A 27,492-nucleotide genomic window follows, 5' to 3' on the forward strand; every position below is an offset into this window, starting at 1 on the left:
GGAACCTGAACTGTGGCACGGCAAGTCCTGCATCATAACGATGCACAGTAGTTGTTATAAAATAATTTAATACGTGTGTTGCTCTGACCCCCTTTCCCGGAATTAACCCCATTTTCATGTTTGCAAAAGTAACAGAAAATTTGAAATGGAAGCATATCGACATAAAAATTGCTGACCAAACTAAGGATTGCACTGAAGATCGAATTCGAGACATATTTTGAGGCATTAGTGTGTTATATTCGTCGGGATTTATTCTGAGGGGGACAGCTTGGGGTTAAGTAATTAAGTAAATATTCGTTAATCTGGAGCAAACGAGTCATTCATTTTTGAACAGAGGGTTTTGACCATATATGTACAATATATAGCTTCACCAACAGCTATGTGAATATAGCAACTTTATTACCAAATATCTGTTATTGACTCGGCCTACTTTGCAGCTGTGTTGGTCTACATCGTTAGCGATATACATATGACAAAAAAACGAGAACAATGATGTACAGTAACAATGGTTTGCATGTTATTCTAAAGCCGTTACTTAATTCAGTTTTGTAAGTTGTACGAACCACAGAGTGTATTTCTACACTCTAAACTTGATGAACCTAATTCTACTGAGAAGTCATTCTACTCGTTCAGAATTAAAGTCCACCAGTAAAAATAGATGTTTGTGGAAATATAAAATTTCGTTCGAAATGTGCAGACTACAAAAAAAAATATCGTGCTTTTGTGTCTGAGTGAGGCTAAATCCGAGTTTACTATCTGCAAGTTTCTATTAAATTGAATATTTTTTTGATAGGGTAGCTTCAGTGACCCACCAAAAAGTTAGATTATCTTATGTCAGGTACGACGTAAGGTCCTGAATAGTATATGATAAATTAACTCAAGTAACCTGAATGCAACTCTTTCTTCTCGACGGTTTTGAGCTCAACCGCCACTGCTGTGGCAGATTTTCACTATTCACTTCATAGAGCCGCTATGTACCCTGCCGATACCAGAGACCTGTTCAAAAGAAAGTAAGGATCAAAAGCGAACAACTAATTATAAGCAGGTGTCCACCGCCAATCTGAGCAACGGCTGTTGATGAATCATTATCACTGAAGGTCCTCGATAGGCGACTGCTAGCGGACGCAGCAGGTCTTTCAAATTTCGCTGTAGCTTGCAGCCTCCTGGCCGTATCCTGGTTTGACTCGCCGAAATCAGTTGCCGACGACGTGAGCGTTGGTGGCGATGCTGCAAACGCGGGCGACGAACTATTGTGATCCGACAAGGCCCGGTTATTGTACTGATTTGACAACCGATATGACGCGCCGCTTGCCCCTGCCGATGCGGGTGTTAGGTGCGACTGCCTCGCGATCTCCCGCGAATCAAAGTTATATCTATCGTAATAATCGTCCCGATTCCTTGGATCGTTTGTCGACCGAAAAGTGCTATGTCGATGGCGAATATCATTGTTGTACATCTTGTTATCGTCCACAATGGGTGAACCGTTAAGCGACATCGAAGAGGACACAACTATGGGACGATCATTCGTGAAAATCGAGTGACCCCGTGATTTCGGACATTCGTACGAAAGACTGGAAAGAAGTCGCAGAAGCGTGTGAATAATTTGACCAATTTAACATCACTTGAAACTGACATGGACTAGCATAGGAATACGAAAAAAAAGCTCCTAGACAAACAAACAGGCAGTTAGAAGTAGTAGAAGGGACAAAGAGGTGGTAGAGCTTAGATGGTTATCAGTGGTAAATACGATGTTTCAACTGTTTGATGGCCGACGTTTCTGCCAGGAAATACTTAAAATACGAAAGGTTATTCAGGAATATGGAAGGTGTTGCCTTTCAACTCGCTTTCTAGGCAAAGTGGTAATTACGTTAGGCCATTTACTGGGTTCTGGCTACTGGGCAATATGACAGATTTGAATTCTATTTATATGTTGTACTCTTATGCGGTTAAGTACTTATCCGAAATCCAGTCTTCTATGTAATTCATTCAAAGTTACGAGTGGATAGGATACTTGACCTTATGCTAATGGGGTAGACTTTCTGCTAACGGGGACATTATAAACCTTTCTCTACATATGAAGCATAAAATATGTTAGGGCGAAAAGTTTACGTCATCGCAAAGATACGTACGCACTCTTCCGTGGCTGAAACTATAACTTCATTAACTGCCTTTGACCTCATAAAATATATATTAGCAAAATCTTCAGGGCAATGGTCTTCTAACAAAGCAGCCGAAAAAAAGATCGTATTATTTTTTTTTTTTTTTTATCCTTCAGATATCCATAGCTAGGATGCTAAAGAAAAAAAACGCCATAGAGAGCCAAACAAAGATAAAATCCGAATCGTTTGTGATCTACAGGGAAAATGGTAACCCTTCGCAGTATCTTGATCTTCTGAAAATGATAGTCGATCTATAATTATACAAGAGAATAATGGGTGTTTATCATTAGTTGTTTTTTTTTATTTACTGCTCTATTTATCCATTCTACTATTACTTGGCTATGTTATAAAATATGGATAAAGGAGAGACTGCTCGTTAAATGAAATTAGAAAGCTCGTCTGGTTCGTCTTCTGCCGTTTTTACTAATGTAAAGTAATCAAAAGAAAAAAAAAACACTTTATGCGACAATTCGTGCTCGGATCAGTGTTGGGGTACTGCTACTGTTACAAACTATATAATGATATTATTGAAAGTGATGTGATATGGTTTAGTGCTTCATGCATAGCATACTTGCTAGCGGTTTAACGTATCTTTGCTCGGACTAATGAGGCTGTAGTGTTAGAAACCGCAACAGTTATTGTTATTCTCGTTATCAGAATCACTAGGTGTGAACGGTCTAGCATGGAAGTTCATTCAGTCGAAAGCACAATAGGTTTAGTAGAAACCACGAGTCGTATAGCAAATAACAGTCAAACGGTTAGGTTACGTATCGTTACCATCGTGGATCGTTTGCCAATGCCATTCGCCAAAATGAGACAAACAAGGCAAAATCCGACTGAAAGTTACCACAGAAGTACAAAAAGTTTTTTCTGTTTTTGGCAGCTGGCAGATGCCACGCTGTTGATAGCGATTGTGAAACGATCGACATACCCTCTACCTGCTTTACTATAACTTCTTGTTTTTCATTTCCTATTTGAACTCTAATAAGTGAGCTGACTGTAATAGTGATGAGGAAGCCATAGTTAAACAAGCTTTTGAGACAATAGCCAATCATCGGTAGCGCATGAATTGTCAAACCTCAGGTTAGAAAGTGAAACCATTAATGATTTGGCTTTGTAGCTATGTTGTACCTGGAAAAACATAAACTGGGTTTTAGTGGCACTTAACAATTTGCAAACTATTTTTTGTGCAATTTGATGTAGAGAGAGGACACGAGCGATCTGGGTCGTCGGTACACTTCTGGGCACATATAACGCGACAAGAATTTCTGGGACATCTGAGTTAATTTGTTGAATGAATTTCATAAAGCTTGTCTCGACTGAATCAAGGATACAGAGCAGAATGTATTAAACTCACACAAGTCTGCAATAGGAAGCTATTTGGCAAAATGTCAACCAATGTGCATTCTATGAAGGATACCTGACAAAATATATATGTTACAGAATGCTGATGATTAGAATAAGCGTACAAACATATCATGCTTACATAATATTGTCAATATATAGCACTCAACAACGCTTTTATAATCCAGTTGGTTTAACCATTGAGTTTATATATGTCCAGTGTATATTTAGTCAAAGAACTGGTACCATTTTCCCTCTGTCGATAAAAGTGCATATATTTGGAGGCGAATTACCAACGTTAGGGAGCGGTGTTTATAGTCTGAGAGCAGACGACATTAGCCTGCGATACTCACGAGTAAGAATTTCCTGAGCATCTATGAATTAGAAATGCCATCGAGTGGTCCATAATGGTCCGAGCGTGCGATCCGCACAGGCGAAGAAGCGGCTCACTGACGCAACTTCTGAACTTTGAGTATGAACTGAAATAAAAACAATAACATTAAGCAAATAATTCACAATAGCTTCTACCAGATATTAATAAGCTAAATACAACACCAAATAAAATTTAAAGGTAAATAAAAATATACACATTTTTCCGTTCCTGCCATTATACACGTTTCATAAATCAGTTTGATACAAAATTAAAATTACACCCAGCATAACGGTGCCATTATTCAGCGAATTAATGATTTCAAGGTCCTATCTCACTGCTGTCTTGGAGAACACGCTTCTTTTCTTTATGTACGCTTGACGCGTCGCAAATTTGTTTTGTCGTTGCCTTTTTGCCTATTAATATACGCCTCAGTCAGATCCGTAGGCCAAGAATACTTTGCGGTGCTTTGAATAGGTTACCTGATGCCAACCAAGCTAACACAAATGTATATTAAACCTTCGCGGAAATAGCTGTGATGTAATGTAAAAAAATGTTTAAAACCCATGCGAATCATGTAGAACGTGTTTCAAGGCGGGCCTTGCGTCCGCTTTGATATGACTGTAAATTTGAGAATCGTCTTTCGATGGGCTTTTGGCACGCTAGACCTGCTCACGAATCTTTTTTAATATTCTGCTAGTTTACTATTGCTGACGCTAAACGTGTGCCGGAAGAACATATCGTCTGCTTGCTGCTCATGCTGGACAAAACTACTGCACTAAGCTTCCATTCGAAGAAAGTTTATTTTCAAATACATGGACATTGCTGAGGAGGTTCATTAGAATTCATTAATTCGTTATATATATATATATATTTTTTTTTTTTTGAGTTGCCCCACATTATAACTGACAGGATAACACCTTTCTTATGTTAATCCCATTTTTAATGAATTACGGCCTCACTGATTCGGTGCCAATTCATTTTTCGATCTTGAGCTTTCTTTTCTTTTTGTGACGAACTTCTTACTATAACATATGGTAGGTACAACTTGAGGATTAATTCAATATCATATATTGAGAAATGGCGTTTACGAACAGATCTTGACTAATGTTTTGATGATGTTCAGCATTGTGCCTTTAAAGATAAATGCATTCTGTGGTCAGGAAATTAGGCAACCCCATGAACAATTGATCGGTATAAGGCCTTTTCATTTGTTTTCCTGTAAGTACATCGCTAGTACTTACAGGAAAGTAAAGGAGAAGAATATGCAGGATCTCGGGTAGACTAGTCTTCATTTTTGTCTTCTAAAACCTTGAGTTGTATCTAACGCACTCTGAGATCATTGTTTGTGTTACAGGTGACTATCTACGTGGCACACAATCGGCGGAAAAAAATCGACGAAGGTGCTCCTCAGCTACCGTCAAGCTTAGTCTCTCATATGGTTATGCAAGGAATATCCACAACTTTAAATGCGAATCAATTCTAGATCATTATTGTATGGTTTTCTATACTTCGCAATCGCTTTCTCCGCCTAGAGCGTCCTCGTATCACATAGAAACTCGTCTATTTGTACATTATACATGTGCGTTGAAAGCAGCGCGGAATATTTTGATTTTCTAAGAATAAAGGCTGTTATTGGAAATACTGTTACTAGACGCCTATTACCCGTATCGGCCGAGACTGCGAGGGGAAAAATTACTCATATAAGCTGCAGTGAATAAGATTTTAATAACTGTGTTACTCTCATATGAATCTTACTAAGTGCATTTGTAGCATGTCTCGTGTGATTGGCACACTGCAGATATGATAAAGCCTTTCTCAGACCGTCTTCTTTAACATTGGTATTACCTGCATTGGACTTTTGCCCCACATTTCCTCGCAGTTTCTGGCCAGCATGGCACATTGTAATGGTTTTACATTACCTCGAAGGCAGGCCAACTTTGCCAAACGTAAATCAAGTTGCTTTGTGTGTGTCATTAACTCACATCACCGTAGCAACCTAAACCTGGTTGAATTTTATGCTATTACAGCTCCGTCTATTTCCGTCTCTCTGTTTGCTGTGTTCAGTTGGGGTGGGCCCACCTCCAGTTGGTCGCTCCAATATAACATAAATCAACATTTAAAATCATTTATATGTTATTATATAATATTTATATGTATAAAAAAAAACATTTACACTCATAAATATAATTCGTGTGCCCCGTTCTATACAACAGCCAAACTGAATTCTAGCTTCGGCCATCTTTCTGTTCGGTAAACAAGAGCAAATGGGGGGCGGAGTTTGTTTTTGTCGATGCGGTTGTGGAAGGCATAGCCATTTAGAGAAGAAAAAAAAGATGGACCCATTCGATAGGGACAAAATAATTGCTAACAGTCTCAAGTCAATTGTGAATATATCTATTTTCCCAGCAGTGATAAACACATGCAGACCCACTAATAGAATGATATTACGAAAGATTCAAGAACAACAACACCAACAGGGACCGGAACATGACACATGGGTTATATTATTTCAATTACATTTATGCAGAACTGTCAATACAAGGTCATCATTATAGTGCTGCCGTCCTTCCCATGTCCATGCGACTTGTTACGTGATTGCGCCGCGTGATGGCGTTTGCCCTTAAATTATACAAACCAGCAGATGTTGTCACTAGCTTCACTGCCGGACTGACTGACTTCGCCCACCATGTCGTTATAATGAGAGCCACAGTTGTCCACGGAGACCTTGCGGAAGCATGATGCACTCTGAAGGTACTCTGAAAACGGAAGCGCAGGTAATGTATTCAGCGAATGTACTCTTTAAACATACAAAAGCCTTGTTTTGCCGGAGTTATTTTTAAATCCAAGCATAATTTGTATTGTGGTTCTGGCTTTTACTAAAAGATAAACGATGTCTGCGCTGTCATGGTAATAATTATCAAGCAAGGTTTCCGATTCGAATTTGCTGGCGGGCCTGAATTATGTCCTGTAGGATATGCTGCGGCTGATGTTATCGTCAGTACTTAGTGAGGTAACTTCTTGTTGGCTGTACAAAGCTGTTCTTTAAGTAAATGTCAAAGGCGTTAACCTTTCTGATACTTGTCGGAAGCGCAAATCGCGTGAACGGTGTCAATGGAGTCCCCTACAGCGTCGTTGAATCTCGATCGTTGATCGTCGCTAGCACAGTCTTTCACATAGAGTCGAATGCAATCCACAAACCCACCCCACATCCTGTAAATAGAGGAAGACTATGCTGTTTAGGAAAAAGTTATATGACTTCATAACTGATTCGTTGCTGTGAGTTTACCCTCTGTTGAAAACTTCGATAGCTTGCAACAGAAAATGCTCAATAGCTTGAGCGTTTCCCAGCTGTGCTACTTTCAGTGTCCTGATACTTGGTTCGCCTTTCGTACGTTTCAAGAACTTTGTGCGATATTTAGTATTACAATTAAATGTGTTATAAATTCGTCAATGACCTATGGACATAACAGATTTAGAATATCTCTCGCCTGCCCGACCGAGGCGTGGCGAATCTGCCTCGTTTAGCAGCGGGTTTGTGCCCGAAAGATCATTAACAGTTACTTTCCGACCATGGAGCTGACGTGTTCTAGGCGTTTCGAAGAGGAATGATTATTTAAATCATCAGTTGGTTTGAATTTCTCCATAGGTCGGTAAAAACGTGTTTCTCCTACTTGATTGGACTGCTGAAACTGTAGGTAATAGTCGCTGACCTGCACATATTGTCGATGTGTTGGAGATTCGTTGGAAACATGTATTCGAGATCATGGAGAAACGGCCGTACTCTTTCTGTACAGTTATGCATACGACCTTCACAGCTTTCGCGAACAGCGGCCATTGCTGCAACGTTGAGCAGGATCATGCCTAGAATTAAAATTAGAATAAAAATAAAAATCTGTGAAAATTTTGTTCTCAATGCGCATTCGGGATGTTTTTTTTTTGATGATTTTATTACCGTAGAAGTTAACCTATCTCCCCGGCAAAGCAAAAGCTATTAGAGCATCCTTATTTGCGGCAACTCCAGTGGCTATTGTTGCCAGCGCGAACTTCAAATCACGGACCTGGGCCTGTGCAACCTGTCACCACACTTTTCATTAATTAGTAAATACTGAATAGTATTTCTTTCTGATATTGTCTTTTTTTTTCCTATAGCGTATGTTTGTTCTCTAAGTTGAGCAAATCATATGAAATTCTAATAGTATTTACGGGCTACGATGGGTCTATGCTATAATACGTCATACACACACGACAACGATATGCAACCGGCATCAGTCTGTTGTTGAGGCGTCTGCGGAGTGAGGAATAGAGCATTTTCTTTGGCTATCGTTTATTTTTAAGAAGCGTTTCGACTCCAGACTTTTCTCGCTGATTTGAATTGAAATCGCCAGTTGAAACGGACGTAACATTGGAGCTAATGCCGTTCCTCACAGTGTAACGCTTGGTAAGCAATCATAGCTAGAAGAATTACATTAAAAATAGACTGCTAGAACGATGCCTAAGAAAAAATTAAACTGTAACAGAAAATCTATATAACTATGATTTGAATAAAATAGCCGTATTGTCTAAATATATAGTGAAATAGGGCAAACGTAGGTTTACAGTTGCCGACGTCGCAAGTCAACAGCCAGACAGACCGACAGGGGTAAAAGGGTTGACTACGACACTGTGTAAACATTGCTCGACTGTACCTAAAGTTACGTTGTAAGCACACTTTTCCCCTCTATGCACATCTCCCTTAATATTCTCGTGAATGTTCACCAGAATTATCCGCAACCTAAACCTACCTATTGCCACGTCCTAACTATTACCAGGTCAGTATTACTTTGAGTCGAAAAACAAAGATCGCAAGTAGTTACAGGTTACCTTTACATTACGCATGGCAGCTGTGAATTCGGATAAAAAGCAAAACCATTAAATTCTAGACTGCCAGTCCGCGACGCGTACGCCAATTTTATCCTATGACGTTTATCGGTACGGTATCCACGCATCCGAGGATAAGTTACCTGTTTTACTATACTGAAATTAATTTCTAGACTACCTCTTACCTTACCTGGACACGCCATATTTGATCATACTCACGTTGACTTCATACGTACCATGTACGTATTTTATATATAATCTCTATGCATTCATAACATCTCAGTATTACATTACGCCTCCAAAGATAGGCAGGCCCTCCCGTTAAAGAAAGCATCGATTTCAGCGATCCGCTTAAACGTACAGCTACATCTTTCCCCGTTTATGAAGGCCAATGTCTATTCGTTTTAAGGTAATAAGCGTTCAGCAGACAATTACGTTGCCACGTACAGACAGCATTTCTTCTAGCCACGGCAAGGAGAAACAATTTTACGTTTTTTTTTTTTCTAAAAACAGCAGCTCTAAGTATTATATTTGCCCTTGCATGAATGACAGGGAAAGGAAAATGCGTTTATAAATTGTAACGTTCCGTAATTAAGCAATGCAGAAGTGGTGCTTACTAAAGCAAAGATTAAAACCGCTTCCGTTTCTTTCTTTTTCAATATGTGGCTTTATTAATTGTATTCGATATTTTTTTTACTTCATTATTTAGCCAACGCAATCAATATCTTTATTATATTTGATGCACGCCTCATACACGCATTGGAAAGGTACGCTTCAGATGTAAGGAAGTACGAGTGGATAAGCAGAAAATGAACGCCTCAAAAAGCGCATGCTCGTCTACGTAAAGCTTTGACGATTGGCATGAATTGGACAGATACGATAATAGATCCATCCAGTATCCCGCCCGTCATCACCCAGAAGCTTTGCGTCCTAAGAGTCACTAACTCACAGCTTAAATACTTCTAAAGTCTAGATTTCTGAATGGTTCCAATGACGATAAAGACAATTATCATTGAAAGTTCTATAACAGGCCATATTGCATGTTGCGTGTTGAACATCGACCCGATACGCCCAATATCGCGTTTCCTGCCTAACGCCCCTCAGATAAGTTCGTCTTTCGGGAAAAGCAATAACTCGCGATGGTATCCTTGTGTTGATGACAAAAATTTTTTAATTTCTCCATATTAGTGGTTGTGCACGATCGGTCGTAAATGGCAGTTGGGACCAGAACGAATCTGCTTCTCATCTATTGTTCAGTACGCCTTGAATGGAAAAATGCTTTTTTGCCAGTATTTTAGCCCCGAGGGAATTTTATCACATGATACTTTAAATCGACCGTGTCTGTTAAAAAGGTTGGGAGCCGTGAGGAACTCTAAAAAAATTTAGTAACACAAGCTATGGGAAAAACTCTTTGTGTCTTAGGTATAGTACTATTATTATAGCATTACTAAACTGGCGATCGATGTTTTTGGGCGTCGGTCCGATGCGGGCGTCGGTGCTATCGCTGATCACGATAGAGGGCGTTTCAGATAACAGACAGAGCTGTTCGCGCGTTAATTCTAATCGTTGATTGATGCAGCGAAATAGTGACCATCGAACGGCTTATACAGTTAGTAGATGCTTTCCTAGTTTTTTTTTTTTTTTTTTTTTTTTTTCCGCTCCCTTTAGCGGTTTTCCATTAGGGTCAAATGTAACAACAACGATAACAAGTAACGACGGCCGCTCTTAGTTAGAATAACAGTACGACGCCTATTGTTATTATGTTGTTATCATAGCACCACAGCGACCCAATGTCAGTACGCTTACTCAATACATGAACAACACAGACTCGTGTATTGATCATAAGCACGTGCTTTACCATTCATCGTTTTCCAATAGTTGTATAGTAATTAAGAGAAACCTAAGGGAACAAATTATTTTACGCGACACAGCAGCCAGACATGGTTCTCCTTCACGAGAAAATACAAAAAAAATAGGCATGTTAATGCTTATTAAAATCTAAGGACACATTTTTCTATGCCATTCGACCATCAGCGAATTGTCAACATAATCGTTGTTTGAAAGGCAAGCTTCCAGTCAATGAATAGTGAATAGACGAGGTAGTGAATGAACGAGGATCGCTTACCCATTATGTGTAACACCCACACGTTGTATCCATCAGACGACAAGTTGAAGTTTTGAACTAAACATCATTTTGGGTTGAGCTAAAAAGATTCCACAGTGTCTACTTAACCAGAACCTATGTTGGTCTTATTTAGATTTCAATCTGACGCCTAGTTGAGAAACTTATGTTGTTGTAAAAAGGCGTAGATGCGCAATATGGCGCATTTTACTATCATTAAACATTGACTTCAAATATAGTGTTCGAGTCGTGTATATTAAGTAAATAAAGAGAAACACTACAAGGCGACAGATACTAATTGTCAAAGCAGAAAATATAAATATAAAAAGAGCGTTCAATAGTAAAGCTGACTAGAAATAATCTTTGAGAACAGTAAGGCTTTGAAGTGACACGAAGTATTGCTACCTTCAACAGAAGATTACGAGCGGTCTTTGTATTGGCACGGGAAAAGTCGATTTAAATAATTATCCGCGAGGAAATGCTAGCTACGTCGAGTTCAATAGTCACAGTCAAAGGGGCCGGCATGTAAGAGCGTACTATCCACGCGTCGTATTCAAGAAATTTCATATTTTCTTTTATTAGAAAAACAGTTTTCTTTGTAATTTCGACGCCGTTAAGGTGCGATTTTTGTGCATGTTTTTTAGGAGTTTTGAAAAAGAACCCCATTCTATTACACTTTGTGCGCTAGTATGTTCGAACTCGGCTGTCGTTATTGTTTCAAGCGCTAACAAGATAAAAATATATAATGTTTGCAAAAAAAAAAAATAAGTGAAAAGCTAGACCACGCTTGGATGTCAGTATGAATCGAGATTAACTTTCGTCGTAATTTTTTGATTAACGGACCTTCTGAGTTTTTTTTCTATGTGGGGCTATTGATATCGCAGTAATCTAGACGCAACTTCTAAAGAATCCAATACTAAGTATCAGAATAACGTTTGGCTGAATTGGGAAATGCCAGTTTCAATAGAAGTCGAAGGCGCAGTATTTAGCAGGTTTTCGCAAAACGGCCATCTTCTAAATGAGCCAGATCTTACATTAAAGATACGATATTTAGCATAGTGAGGATATTATATGAACTGTAGTGCTGTCAAGGGAAAATTAGTTAAAATTAATTAAAGGAAAGCAACGGAAAAGTTTGTTTTTGAATGTTTTTTGAAAGAATGTTTTTGAATTAAGGCTACGCCCAAATATTGTACAGCCTTTTGGTAGTCGCCTTGACGATATGATCATTTTTTTCTTTTCCTCTGCTATCTAATCTAATAATACAAGACAAATACAACTCACAAAGCAAAATGGATAGGGCTGCAAGAACCATATATACATCTCGATTCTTTTTAGTTGATGTTTCAGGACAAAAGGTTATTCGTTCCCTCAGTGTCAACAACCTCAAAAACGTACCTATAGTAGGGCCACATACATATCTACCAGTTTATGCCATATATGAGGCTTCATTTATCTATAAACCTGAAAACAGAATTCTGTGCTTTCATCGAGTAGCTACTTCATACACTAACCCCTTATTCAAGTCTATTCTGGGCTTCATCGAGTGATTTTTACACAAAAGCGCCACATTTTTAACCAGTGTTTACATTTGGAAACCATATGAGTGTTAAATATAAAACCTGTAAAGACTTCTACACAGCGTCAGACAGGAGTCGCCTTCCTTAACAAGATAACAGAATGCTGAACTCCCCATAGAATTGGTCATACATGCATTTTCAATAATGTGTAAATCAAAATCTAAGGCAGGACAAATGAAAACCTTAAAATGAAAGAAAAATAGTCAGCCTTACTAACAATATTTCTAGCCTAAAGAAAATCTAAATCTAGCCTAAATATAAGACAACTCTCTATATTAGTACTCAAGGTAAAGGATCGAGTTCAAAACTTATTTTAATCATGGATATTGCAAAAATCATACCATATTAAATGCTCGATGTCCGATGCATAGAAGATACCCGTGATGAGATCAAATAAGGAAATGGAGAACATAACAGGTCTTGTGAGAGCGTAAACCTCTAACGGGTAATTAAGCCCACATTTCTAATTATCCTAAGCCCAGATTTTCTCTTCATTAGGTAGCACTACCTGAAGTCTACGGTTTTATTGCCAATAACAAAATTATATGATTTTTATTCGCAAAAAGCTCTGTAAGTGCCTAAATAATCGAATATCAAGAAAACTACACGTATGCTATAAGTGAATTAGGTGCCATTGTCTTACACACTTCCATCGTTATATTGCGTTATTGAACTAAAGTATCGGGTTGAAGCACGCGCCAATCTTCGGTGCTTATCTTCTGTTTTAATCTCCGTAACACTTCATGCTTGTCGTGCCGAATCTTGAACACGGATATACACATGTGTTAATAGCTTAGTACGAGATCTGTTTTCTACAGTGTTTTTAATAATCAACATTATTATATTAAGAGAAATATCTTTGAGGATCATATAGTAATAGACAATAAGGTCGATGTGTTTGACGCGTATCAGCAACAAACAGGAAGTCAGTCCACTCCTGCATCCGTCGACATCACTCATATGTGTATATATGCGTATGTATGTTTTGCATTCGATATTCTAAAATCTATATAATCTGCTAACGGTGTCTCGGTTATGGCCTATTTTGGCACTAGCGCTAGCAGAAGGCTATCAGTTGTGTTACTAATACTATTAACATTATTATTATAATAAATATGGATATATATGTTTTGATACAGATAGCGGCAGTATAGTAGGCTAGCGGCTACCCTTCATTGGTCACAAACAGTTAACACAGTTTCGGGGCCCTGCACAAACGATTAGAACCGGCAGTCGACGCTGTTACGTTACTGGTGATGGCGATGACATTGAGTTCGAATTTTGAATTGTTGGTTACCGGAAACGGGATCAGGTCACCAACGGGAAACGCTTTGAGAGGTATCGCGGGAAAATGCTTTGTCGACCAGCAAAAAGCAGATTGCTAATAAAGATTAGCGCCACACGATGCGTTACGGTCACGTTGGCTCCTACAGCCGAGCTCCCGCAGGATGTCAGCCGTGCTGCAACAACGATAGGCAGGCAGGCAGGTGTAGACACAAACAGCACTCATCGTTTAGTTCGAATGGGCATACTTATTGATCAGTTAGGTCAAAGAACTTTCTTCCTGAAATCGATGCGTTGTGCCTGAGATCTTGAGAAAAAACTAAATATATTCGCGATTCATTTGCTTTGAAAGGTTACAAGGAAACAAAGCTACACTAGAATTCGAATAATGATAATAATCAAAACATTATTTGTTATAAATATCGTAGGCACGAAGGAAGCCTTGATATGGCGTAGTTGTCTGAGGCTTTGAACACGATGACTCGGGCGAACACAGTAAATTGGGCCCATGCGACAGCGTTCCGAACTGCACACATCACGTATTAGCTGAGATAGTCCAACGGACTCTGTAAGCTCGTTGATGTTTGTTGGCTAACGTGAGTACATAGGAACATACACTTCCGTAAACTACATGAATGCAATGCCTTTGCAAAGAGCGTGCTTGCTAACCGCTTTACTATTTTTGAAATTGGCGCGATAGCACGGACGGCCAAACCTTTAGTTAAAGGAAACTAGGTGTCGCTGCCTCAAGTCCCGTCACATCCTGTCGTGGCGGCTATACCGCCAGTATCAACCTTCTTCAATTCTGAAATGTGGTAGAAGCCATCTTTTTGTAGAGCCGAAGAATACTTAAAACGAGATTCGACATATAATTATTATCGTTTGTTTTGGAAAAGGAAAAAAGTAATGCGAATTGAAACGCGTACCCCTCTCCACGGTCACTTTAAAAAAAAACCCAAGTTTCTATGGAGCATAGCCACGCACGAAGGCTTTTTTAACCTCAGGAAACGGATGTTCTAAGCGCTAAAAAAACAGGACACACGCGACGTTTGTTGACAGCGTCCACCTTTAAGATCACAATAACGGCGCTTCTCTATAGAATCTTTATATTGTGCTAAAAAAAAACAGATAGACGCGTAAAGGTCAGCGTATCAGTCGAAATTATATATGTACAAATCGAAGGATACGACGAATTTTTCGTTGTTTCATTAACTTATTGGCACAACCTGCATTGAAGTGGGATTTGCCCTTATCGAAGAACCTTCGTCGGTATACGTCGTGCACGACCTGAATCAAAAAGCATAAGCTGAACGCCTTATTGTTGTTTTTGTTGCTGTAAAAATGAAGCCAACAAAAATCTGGATCAATCGTTTGGTAGCTGATTTCTTATAATAAAAGGAAGAAGTAGAAATTCAACGTACTGTTTAGTTCTTCTGTGAATATCAATAATTGCTAATGTGATATTTAGTCCGTTTTTCTACAATACTATTAATTAATTTCTATAATTTGCATCCTTGCAATACAGAACTACATAGTTTCAGTTTCACATCCGATACTGCATCTAAACATTGCTTTAGGAGGCTGCCTTTCAGCACAAGACAAAGCCCTGCCTTCAACGCTGCCTTCCAGTGTTTAAGCCTGGATTCGAACCTAGACCACCACGTATCCCCAACATGTTATAACAGCCCATCATGAAGACCATCCTTTTTATCCTTTCAATATATAATAAATTATGTTTAGTCTTGTAACCTTCACAGCTCTCATTTATACCGTCGTTTATAGCTTGTCAGTGTATGGATAAATAAATCGATGGACGCATAAACTCGATCGGTATGGGTGATTTTTGTAGACAGGATAACACTGGAAAGACTCAACTACACAGGTATTTCACGAGAGTGTCTAAGTCACAATGATTACAGCGTTTACTCGATCCTACCATTTGCAGCTCGCTTTACGCCGAGGTAGAGTGTACTGAAACTCACTCTTGTTACTAACAGCTTGAATAATTAACATGATTATCAACTTCGCAGGATTTACATAGAAAAAAATCGCCTAATTTTACATTACTTATTTTCGCTTTATTACTCATGAGAGGTTACAATGGATCAATGTCGTCAGCATTGACATAATTGAACGGCAGCAGTGATGTTAACCGTGTTCTTGATGCTTACGTATACCTTCGTTCATCCCGTAGCAGTCGTATAATAAAGTTAACATTAGATCTTATTATCATTTGTTCCGTAACTTACCACCGAAAATAGAGCCTGCGGCTCCGCTCCATAGACGACTCCAAGAGAAATGCATTTCCAGCGTAATTGAAACACGGAATAGTCTACGCTTCAGGCTTGAGGAACGTGCAGAGCCGTCAATACGGCTTTATTAAACAGGTTCTTAAGTTTTCTCAAAACTGCGTTTTGCTTTTTTACATTAATTCGCGCATTCTTATCACTTCGTTAATTATAACTGTTGTTGAAAATGTCGATTGTTTCACCATATAAGTTCGTTCTAGCTTCTTACTTAAGTTCCGGACGCCTTATGTTGCACAGTTAGGTTTGGCCTTTTATTAAGCACAGCTACACGTTGACAGAATAACTCAATTCATTGTATTACTTTTGTATAATTCCGATTCAGTTACATGGTCAAGATGTGGTACCTTTTATGGTCACACTGCGGAAAACCGTCTTAGCTGAACCTAATCAAACGTTGAGGTCTGCGAACATCCTCGAACGATTATCGGCATCTATCCGGGTCTGATTGTGTCTTCGTTGGACTGACAGATCGGGCCGATAGTTACAGCCGAGCCGTGAAGTTGCACGCAGGGCCATTTGGTTACTAAGTGGCTGATCGCGCGCTGCCGATTTGGCGCTTCGGGAATATTTTAGGAACTCCTTTCCCCAATGTTGGCGTCTGCCGCCTGTTTCTTTTTAATTGCCCTTTCCACCGTAAATGGCCAAACTGCCCAAAATACCAGCGCCACCTGGCTGTGTGAGCTGCATTTAAAATAGGAATAGAAAAATTCAATGATATAGAAATAAGTTATATTGAGTCAAATTATGATTGTCGATTTAAGAATTGTAGCCGCATGGGCGTTAATTTGTACTTCTCGTTATTACATTAACCTCTATTCATAAGTTATCTGATTGATCTTTATTTAAATATGGCTCTATTGAGAAAAGATTTTGATGGTGTGCGAAATGTAACAACTACATTTTCAGAGAGCAGATTCGACCCCGATGACTTACACACAGTACAAGTCTGGCTTAAACAACGCAAATCGTTTGAGGCTTGGTTACGCATAAATCTTACTGATTAGGGGCACGATGGTGTTTTTATCACTTCTATTTCGTGTTTTAAAAAATAAATAATTTACGTTAAGTGACAAAAATAATCTTTGTCCGGGCTGGACGAGTCTCAGGCAAGCCGTTTAATGCTGGCACCGATCTCAGTCTGGTCCTTCTGCAACAATCCATATTTAATAATAATCATGATAGCGAAAGGTATCTGTAAGATTAATGTCGTTCTTTTCACGCGCAGACACCCGGGTCGGTTTGTTTTTAGTGTTTTGGCCTGATGTTAGTATTCAAAATTGCCTTATCTCGAACAAACAGTCCAATTAACAAACGTTGGACATCTCGGTTTTTTCAACTAGTATCACAGACGCCATTTTATAGTCCATCTAACCGAAGCAACGATCTATACTACTATCTATGTGAGTATAATTGCAACCCATATGTAACTTTTAGATCAATCCGTATGAAAAAACGTAATACTAAGCTATGTCCAAATAGGCAGAGCGCGAACACCTACTGCCGTCATACCTGCAGGAATCATGCTGCAGCTATGACGGCATATCTTCAAACGTCACTTCAATAGACACGAGTATGTCAGTCATAACTTACGAAGCTCCACTCCGAGATATTTTACTTGGAGACGTTGCCTTTTTATACTCAGCTCGACAGTGAAGTATTAAAAATAGAGGTTACCGGTAGAGAGCGAAAGTTCAACGGAAAGATCGAAGTCCGGTCAGGTCATAATTATCGTGTCTTTTTTTTAAATTAGTTTTTTTTTGTTTTATTTTTTTTTACTGAGAAAATTGGCAGAGTAAAGCTATTTAGCAGTAAATAATTCGACAAAATGTCCAACCGCAGCTCGTTTTAAGGAGCTGCATAGCGGAAGTGCGTGTTTCAACGAGATCGGGGAGTGATAGTAATTTGCGGCTGAGTTGGATGGAAATCGTGCGGTCAGGACGACAACTGACAGCATTACTCCCTAACTAAACCGAAATTTCTAAATTCGTTATTTATGCTATGATATGATAAAATGTTTTCGGATCTGTTCATTCAAATCAAACATGTAACTACTGAGCTAAGCTAAGGAGAATTGTTCTGAGGATGAATCTCTATTAAGCTTGCTCCAATTGGAAATTCCATTTTGAATTGAGGCAAGCGGCAAGAACATCAAAATAGGAGGGCACGGGTCCGTTGACGACGCTATACCTCTCGGTTGAACATGTTACTCTGATTAAATGATACGATACGAGTACATATTTACATACGATACATATCATAACAACGACCTGCGATTTAACTTATTCCAACATAGAAGCCTTCCATTATGCTGAAATGTCCTTATAGCATGCATTGTGCTTGAATCATTTTTGCTCTACAATACCGAATGTAGAACCAAATATCGTTTATTTTTACATGAGCACATTCAGTAGAATATCACAAACGAACGGCCATACGGGACGGGAATACTAGCGCCATTCTTCTATACTGAAGAACTTTTTCCTTTCCTAGAACATACTTCAGCTTGATCTTTACCGCCGTATTTTTTGACAGACAATAATTCTCAGCTCAATTCGGTTTACATTCACAAACGGGGTGCCGCTGTTTTTGTCGTTACTTCATCTCAAGCTAGAGCAAAATCAGGCGACACGCCACGACAAAGACCGCAGACAACGTGTATCATTTGCGGCCTACACTGACTTTGCCTGCGTCGCGTCCCCCACTGGAGTTCTGGACGCGCTCAGAACGCACGTAACTCGTTCTATCGCATTCTATTGACTCCTGCAACGTTGGCGACGCTTCACTGCTACCGCAGCAAACCTACGCCGACGGTGGGGCAAACCTCGCCTCCAGACAAAGCAGCTCGAGCAAAGAGGAACCCACACAAGTTAACGAACGAAGGATTAGCAGGATCAGCAATGCCTCGCTTGTACTTGCCCTTTTCTTTGTCTCTTCTGTCCGAAGCAGCGAACTTATTACTATCGACATGTTTCCAGCGTTGTGATCGCCACGTGCGACTATTCTATATTTTGCGAGGCGGTGAGCGACGACCTTGTCGCTATATGAAGCGTTGCAAAAGAAATGAATAACGGTAGGTTCGACAAAGTCAACAAATAGATATGGAAATAGTGTAGCTTTCAATGTGGGCAAAGGGACAATGGCAGACAAGTTCGTTGTTCTTCGATGAACACATTGTGAAATTGGTATATTAAATCTCTGTAATAAAAGCGTAAAAATAAGGTTCAACTACCCAATACATGGGAGGTAACCCCCACGGGGTGCGAACCTGCATGGGTGCGAATCGTAGTGATAACTCGATACCAACCTCAACGTTTTTCGCGTGAGGGGTAGTCATGCTCGCTTGGCGTTCACCTTTTCACCCGAATGGCAGTTGTATAAATTTAGTCTCTGGATTAGCACGAATAATAATTTCGTTGTAGCATCCCGGTATTGATTAATCCCGAGCGACTGGAAAGCGAAATGCTTAGTACTTAAATTTTTTTGCAGCGATGCCCTTCTGGGCGTTCCGTAAACGTTACTGCATAATGCTGGCCGTAATTGCGGAATGGGACCGATCGTGTTCATTTTTTTTGCTATTGAAACGCTATCAGCGACTTTCACTACAATGTATCCAAAATTGTACGTTAAAACGGCAGCAAAGCTCATTGGTTACATGGAGCATTCTGATTCGAAACGTCGATATGTGTCATGTTGACAACACTAAATTTTATATGTGTTGGAGCTGTTATTGTTGTGCATACGAGGCATAACAACGTTGGTTCTTAGAGTGAAGTTTTTTAGAACACATAATAAACAGACAGCGGGGAAGCCTATAATAAACTGAAATTTATTGGATATCAATTCAACTAATTGATGGCTGAGTTTCCGTACACCGTTCGCTGAGTAAGAACAGCGTAAAGAAATTGCTTTTTAGGTCCGACTATGCTCGCCTCCTATCTCATCAGGGGGCATTCCACCATCCCATTAGTTCTATATAACGTCCAATCCAGATTAACCCGATTGGGAGCATCGCAAGGGTTATTGGTAATAGTACCTGTATTCCGAACAAAGGCCATAACCAACAAACGCATTAGACAACAAATAAACGTGATCGAAACGCCAAAAACTCACAGATGATTGTCATTATTTTCGCAAATGATCCTCTAATGTTTGCTTAGTTTGCATAAACACTCGGTTCCTATTCAAAGCGCAAATAAACAGATATTTTCGTTATCATATGAGCAAGAATTGCCCTGATGATTATTTGCAGCAAAAATACTACTAGTAATAATTGTCATGTATCAAACCCTTTTATCGAAAGCAATCTTTAAAGGTCTGCTCGCTTGGTTTTTTGGTCTCTCGGGATCTTCGTATGACACCTGTAGATCCATCCAAACCACCTGCGTACACAACGGACGGAAGATACGTGCACCATTATCAATCGTGGAACAAAAACTGAGCAAACGTTTTACTACTAGTAGAAAACTGACGATTCTGACAGACAAGGATTATCAAACGGTATCGTGAAAAGTGGAAAAGACACTCACCTTGCCGCGATCGTTCTTCAGAGCGACAATATCTATATAGCTCGCATGAATCAGATACCATCCTATAGCCTGTTGCGTTCCCGAAGGCAGAGCACCGATCTTCAGGATCGCGCCGAGGATAGGAAATACGTTATCGTTAGGAGTTTGCGGTTCGTCCTGCGTTTTAGCTGAACCATTTGTTGTTGGAGCATAGAGAACAAACTGCGGCCTGCTGTGATTTGTGTCCTGCGAATCATTGCTTCGAAGTCGACCCTTCTTCGACCAAGTTGTCAAAGGTGAATTTGCACCTGACGATAATTGTTTTAAAAGGATACTGAGATTAGAAGATTTGTCGCCAAAATGTTCGCTAGAACTGCCAAGTATTAACGATTCGACTTCAGTAGTAGGAGTTTGTTTCAACTCGTTTTTAGAGCCTCGAGTAGATACCAGAGTCTCTGGCTTCGATGTGCTGCTCGCTGTACGTATAGAGTGGAAAATCCGTGGCCTCCATCTGGTGTTCGCCGCAGTTTGAAGTATTATTGCGAGTTTTTCAGGAATATTATTCTGCGAAGTGTGTATCGGATCGAAAATAAGGAGAACATTATTAGCATATGGAAAAACAGTATGGGTTTTCGTACTAGCTGTCCTAAATTTGTCGAAGTACAAGAGATCCTATGTTGTAATTTTAAATTAACTGCTAAATATAATGAACGTGTCTCTGATCTGAAATAAGGAAGCGACAGATATTCCGTCACTGAATCAGTTATTAGGATTGCGTAGGCACGACCAGGTATGTTAGTTTTTATTGAGAACTAATAGTAAAAACAGGCCAAAAAAACGTATCAGTGAACAATGCTAAAATTCAGACTTATTTTGTTAATATTGTTGTGGTATTACTATTAGGTTTACCAATCTAGGAGAAAGCGATTTAATACTGCCTGGATATCAAAAAATGGTAGCCTTAAACGCTTCCAAAAAGCCCAATCTGATCGTTTTTAAATGGGGCTGAAGCAAGAAGGCAATTTCGTCACATGGTTTATGTGTGTATCTATTTTAATGTTAAATTAAAAAGATAAAGGAAGTGATATATGGAGCTACTAATCACGTGGGTCTAGTGTCTTTTCTGATGTATCCTAACATAGCATGACAACTACGGGAAAACAGTAATAAGCTGCGCTAATCGCGTTAGTCCTTTGTCCGATCTCAATGAATACATAGTCTAAGCATCCATTGTTAGAGTGGTCTAAACAAGTTAATTCCACTGTACTAAAATTTACTTAAAACTTCACGGCATTATAGTTAATGCACTTTTACGGAAATGCCTTACTAGGGTATGCGTGATCTGTGGAAGCAAAATTGTTACGAGCTTCGTATAGGGTTGTGTTGTTCACGTCTATAACCGTAAGAGGTGACTAGCAGTGGAAAAAAAACTTTAGAACAACAGATTTCCCGCTCTAGTCTACCTGAGAGTTTTCCCCTTGCGCAACGCCACCATCTGACGCATCCTCTGGTCCCTCAGCAGTCAGATCTTTGTAGTCGGTCGTGTAGGAAAGGTCAAAATCTTGTTCGTAATTGTGAAAATCTTTTAATTCGCTGTGCTTATTGCGATGAAATAGTGGCGCCTTTTTTCTGACAACGGCCCGCGGTTTATTGTCTTCGTTAATCTGCGAACGAAACTGAAGGCTCACTAAGTCTTTGAGGGCTTCTAGTCGGCGTTTTGCGAAGCCGTCCGAGATCAATTCCTCTTGATCAAAATGCACGGAAAATTTTGGAGGACGCCCGTGGCCTAAATAATGCGAAGCATCACTTGCGGAGCGTCGGCTGCGTCGAGGCTGCCGATATTGGCTTCCTGTCTGTTCAACACGTAACGGGTTGGAGCTGTACTCACCGGAGACCACTGTCAGGCCAGGCTGAGTCAAGGGCGCGACGGCGAATGCCAGTAAAATGAAGATATGCAGCATCTGAGGGGTCAAAATTTGGCCGAAATCAGGCGGTTCTCGCCAAAGAAGACTTCGTTGAGAAAATTTCGACAACAATATTCCAACTCTATTAAACAATATTGAAACTGGCAGATCGCATGTTAATGTACACTAATATAAATGTTCATACAGGCTTGTTTTTAACTGATTTCTCCCATTGGCCGTGCTGATGGTCACTGTAGTGACAATGAGTCACATCTTACGATGTGCTGGTCTTATAGTAGGTCTATATATATTAACCTCAAAAATAGGACAAAGCTTAGATTTCGTTGACGCAGATCACACCCAATCAGAATTAATTTAGCTAGCGGTTAGCTCATATCGACGCTCTTTATGATATCAAAATGCTTGAGGAGCCATAAATTCTGATGCTTTTGTTGGTATTTTTCTTTTAAAATATAGGCAAATAGACCTCAACCGCGTTGTCTCTGCATAAAAACAATTTGACTATTCAAAAATTTGAACATTCGTTTGCACAAGGATATTGGAATAGAGGTCTCAATAGCATACTTATGAGCACGCGATTCTATGTACAGCCTATGTTGGAAAAATTAGAGAAATTCAGTCATTCCATGGTACATAAGATACGAGGGCTTCCAGGGAACTATGTACTTTCCTACCGTGCATAGGGAAAATCCTGATGGTTTATAAACTAATATAGAGTAGCAGTCAAATATCAGGATGGATATTTCCTCTCTAACACACATCATTTAATTCCGTACGTCCTACTGGAAATGACCCGTTCACCGATCTCCAACGACATAGCGCTATATGGAATGGTAGTTTCTTAACATGTGAACGAGACGTTACATAACAGAGAATGATGGATTCTTTTATTATATTGTCTGGCATTAGTCGTGGCTTGCATGAATCTTACTGAAATCATCGTCGAGCATATTACTTCTGTTTGTTTTTATTCGGTTGAATAGAGAATAACGCGAAATGGGGGCAAAAAAAGAAATGTTACGCTTTTACGATTTTGGCATAGCATTTATATGTGTTACACTGCTGTCTGGATTCGACAAAGCATTATCAATAGCTAAGTGATTCCCTGGCAGTGCATTGTGCCCTTATACTTACCTTATGCCTTACCTGCGGCCCTAACTAAATTATCGTATGCAGCGAATGCGCCATCTACTGTATATACTACAATATACAGTTACGTAACTTGTAAAATATCGCATCGGTACAACAAAAACGATATATCAGCTTTAAAAAAAGGCGGATGCGTTGGTTTTAATAGTCCCTGGCATTGATTTTAGCCAGGTATTATTAACCCTAGGAACACACTTCATTTATATATGATAGCGTTAGCATATAAGAGTTTGAGATAACGTTCTTTCAAAGCATGATCCATGTTTCTTTACATTAAAGAAACGTGTATCTTAAACAGGCCGCTTCCTAGGGAATCTTCAGCTTGAGGGTCCGTAACCAGGTTCTGATTTCATTAGAAACCGGGGTACAGCTACCCCATCGTAGGAAAGCAATCGGAACGACGTAACTGGTAAATGCTTTTTTTTTTTCTCTTTACAATTCATTCAGCTGCAATCAACCCACGTGTAGCTAGGTATTTGACAGTGTGTCATCGCTTTGTTATCGCGCGAGTGGGGTAGTAATTTCACTAGGGTCGGTTTGTAGAATGATTGTTAGACCTGTTGTTTCCGTTGCCTGTACTTGAGGGGGCCAGATTGAATCTTAGTTAGTCTTTAAGTTGAGTTCCCTGCCTATTCCTATCAACAGGAAAATTTTATAACATATGAAATTTATGTAGCCGGAAAATCTTGACAATTAAGTGTTGCCAGAAGTGACATAAATATGAGACATACGAAGAACAGGACGAGTAAATGCAATGGTTGTCACACTGGACTTACCGGATGTCGACATCGTACGAAGCTACACATGAGAGTTCCAGGTGTCTACACGATCCTGTTCTACCGTACACCTTCTAAAACAACGAAGGAAAAAGCTCAACGTTCACAGTGCATCTACTACTTAGATAGCTCGACAATCTACCACAGTGATTACGTTGTTGTTACGAACAGATGTGTACCGTTAAACTAACCCTTTGGGGGCATCAGCCCGCACTCCTCAATGTTGTTCTGTTACGTTCGTAGATTGACAGTCACTTGGAAGTGATGGATTGTCAGTCATCTCCTAGAAGCAGTTCAGTCGATAGAGGTATTTTTCCAGACATCACCGGCACGAAACAAACAGCAATCAATGCCTATAGGGCTAATGCAAGTAAAAGTTTTGAACGAGTTTCGTAATTGTGTGAACGTCGTGACGTAAAGTCAATAATAGCCCGTCGATACGGAAATAGAAATACGCGACTAAGTCAACAACGATACCAGCAATGGCAGGCAGTCGAACGGAAACATTGCTATATTGTCAATCAGCCTGGATGCTGGCAATTGGAAAGCTGTTTCAGCCTCACGTACAAACTGGCAACAATCAAATTAGTTAAACATCTAATACTACTACTAAAAGACTCTGCTGTATTAGCGTCCAGCACAGCCTCTACTGATTGTTTACGTCGGACAGGAAAATTTTACTGGGAAGTAACTGCAGCGACCCAACAATAGAATAAGCATATCATAACGTCAATGAGAAACTAACTACATTGGGTCAACTTAGCGGAAACGCGCACAGCTTCCTATGAATTGGCTTAAATCATTTCTTCATTAGTCAACACATGATAGTCGGCTAGCGTTTCTACTATACATATTTTTGCGTACGAAGCACTATGGAAAAACAATAGAGCTCTTACCCAGATCATGCAACATCTGCAACTATTCTTAACAGTCGAATACCCTATATTCCGTTGTGGACCACCAGTTCTACAAAAAGATTTAGCGGGAACTCACAGATGTTGAAATATACCGTTGTTTTTCATCGTTAATCTCTATCGTTAGGCGGAAGATCTGGAATTTGCAACCCCGTAGATCACGGTCTCGCTTAAAATAAACGTCTTAATGAATGTTTCGAGCAATGGAAACTATGGAAATCAATTTTAAACCTATTCATATACAAGCGAAGTTAACTAAGCGAAATGCAGATCTCCACCAAGCGCTATCTTAAATTAGATCTAATGTCGTTTTGTTGCTTGAACCCTTTTTATAAGGCGTTCTGGCAGTACCACCGACCATCATCTTTCTTAACCTTGATAAGGTTAAGTTGCCGTACGTTCCGGTTCATTAGTAATTTTGGGAATACGCTGTGGTCTGGGTTCGAATCCTGGACACACGGTTCGTTTCGTACTCGGAGCTGTCCGACGGAATGCCTGGACGTAAAACTTAAAATACAGATATTACTCACTTCTGTGTAATGTTCATTTAGCCAGCAGGAACTCTTAGTTAAATCAAATATTTAGTGCCATTTTGTACGGTCAATCTATAAGTTTATATCGCTAGGTCGTTGAGTATAAAATGCGTCTCTAATTTCAAAGCGGCACTAATTTATAGCGACGCTACGCTTCGTATTTTTTTTTTGATTTTCGAAATTCGCTCGTACTTCTTCGAATCTGGGACCGTCCATTCGGATATCGCTACTCGCCATACAAAGTTGGACAGTTCAACGGCCTACATCATTATAAAGTAGAAAGCTTGTATTCGACAAAGGATGGGAAGTACTGGAAGGAGTTGTGTGCAAGGATTTCTGCAAGAAAAGTTTGATTTTGAAACTAGGTTTTGCGGAATCCTCGCACAAAGGAAAGTGATAAAATACAAGATACATAGATGAGAGATGCGGTGGACGCCGGCCCACCTGAAGGTGTACGGTTGTAGGCGCTCAGAATCAGGGTATTGAGAAATCTGGTACCTGTTCGTCTTGATGGAATTACTAAATTAAATATACCGGACAAATGGGCGCCACCGATTTTGAACAGCAAAACCAAAGAACACGTGGAACACTGGTTCTCTTTAGTAAAAAAAAAAGGATATAAGATGATGATCAACGACGGTCACATCAATAAACTCACGTAAATAAACAACGAGGATATAATCTTATATTCTTGTAACCCTATACGTATATAAAGCAAGTGGATAGCGACTGAGGTCTACGATGTCTACTTGATGGACTAGTGTAGGTGTTTTCCAGTGCCATGCCGTAGGCCCTGATTCGACTACGGTTAGGGAGAACATGACGAACAAACTAAGAACTAACATTCAAATTAAACCACCCCTATGGTACAACAACGTCCGATTTTAGAATGCAAGAACCACAGTCGTAAACATGCAAACGTCTTAATTGAAGTAGGTGCCCTGTCATCCTCCATACTCATGAGATGTTTCCTCGACAAATTATTATTTTTGTAAAATGTCAACAATATAAACCTTTAATATGAATCAAATGTCAAAGCTGTAGCACCCAGGTTACCTACGTGGGTCTGATTATAGCCATTATATGTTTATGTAATACTTCATTCTAAAAGATTTTATTCATAAGAAAATATAGATGGCATGCTTTCAACGACATCGGAAACTTTGTTAGACGATTCGCTAAGGTACTGCGAAGAAATTATAAATTTTTGATGAACATAATTGTAGAGAAATAAAGACGTAAAATTATTATAATACCTCACCCTTAGCTTTCTTAACTCAAATTCAATCTGTCCTTATTAGCATGTTAAAGTCTATCTCTCTCAAGAAAGTTTGCTCACCCATAATGAAATGTCATGCTTTATCTAGTCGTTAGGGGTAAACAGATAAAGCGTAGAAGTTCGTAGGCTAACTTGAGAAGAGACATTCGTAAATGTAGCTGGCTTTAAGAGATTATGGCCGGAAACGCTTACACCAATAATTGGGATTCGGACCAGCGCAAAGGTCAACGGCATGACTCTGTTAGAAGCGTTGAATTGTTCTCGCCCCGAGGGCCCATCTGCCAATTGAGGATCTCAGAATCAATTTTAGATATATTCCCGGTTGTTTTCGACACGAAAGTTCTATAGAGGGAAACAAATAGTCGGCTTCATTTAGTCGATGC

General features: G+C 39.6%; 2 protein-coding genes across 2 annotated transcripts; both read right to left on the reverse strand.

Annotated features, from left to right (window-relative positions):
- Positions 1-303: 303 nt before the first annotated feature.
- LOC111263858 (uncharacterized) lies at positions 304-16,580 on the reverse strand. The gene is made up of 6 exons (XM_022839283.2): positions 15,969-16,580; positions 7,587-7,737; positions 6,944-7,086; positions 6,512-6,632; positions 3,857-3,982; positions 304-1,571 (listed from the first exon to the last, which is right to left on the reverse strand). Exons 1-6 carry the CDS (start codon positions 16,021-16,023, stop codon positions 1,001-1,003), a joined length of 1,167 nt encoding a protein of 388 aa, XP_022695018.1. The 5' UTR covers positions 16,024-16,580; the 3' UTR covers positions 304-1,000.
- Positions 16,581-19,832: 3,252 nt separating this feature from the next.
- LOC111263855 (uncharacterized) lies at positions 19,833-24,953 on the reverse strand. Its single transcript, XM_022839275.2, has 6 exons — positions 24,575-24,953; positions 24,384-24,457; positions 21,997-22,494; positions 20,555-21,097; positions 20,315-20,407; positions 19,833-20,061 (listed from the first exon to the last, which is right to left on the reverse strand). Exons 2-6 carry the CDS (start codon positions 24,411-24,413, stop codon positions 19,969-19,971), a joined length of 1,257 nt encoding a protein of 418 aa, XP_022695010.1. The 5' UTR covers positions 24,414-24,457; positions 24,575-24,953; the 3' UTR covers positions 19,833-19,968.
- Positions 24,954-27,492: the final 2,539 nt, after the last annotated feature.

This window comes from Varroa jacobsoni, unplaced genomic scaffold (genome assembly GCF_002532875.2).
Source record: "Varroa jacobsoni isolate VJ856 unplaced genomic scaffold, vjacob_1.0 scaffold_794, whole genome shotgun sequence".
Lineage (NCBI taxonomy): Eukaryota > Metazoa > Arthropoda > Arachnida > Mesostigmata > Varroidae > Varroa > Varroa jacobsoni.

Coding starts and splice junctions, on each gene's coding strand:
- LOC111263858 (XM_022839283.2), bottom strand. CDS start 16,023: ATGCATTTCTCTTGGAGTCGTCTATGGAGCGGAGCCGCAGGCTCTATT. Junction 7,738..15,968: donor CGCAGGCTCTATTTTCGGTG/GTAAGTTACGGA, acceptor TTTTAATTCTAG/GCATGATCCTGCTCAACGTT. Junction 7,087..7,586: donor CACATCGACAATATGTGCAG/GTCAGCGACTAT, acceptor CTCTATTTACAG/GATGTGGGGTGGGTTTGTGG.
- LOC111263855 (XM_022839275.2), bottom strand. CDS start 24,413: ATGTGTAGCTTCGTACGATGTCGACATCCG. Junction 21,098..21,996: donor CGCAAGGGGAAAACTCTCAG/GTAGACTAGAGC, acceptor CACACTTCGCAG/AATAATATTCCTGAAAAACT. Junction 20,062..20,314: donor AGATTGCTTTCGATAAAAGG/GTTTGATACATG, acceptor TTCGGAATACAG/GTACTATTACCAATAACCCT.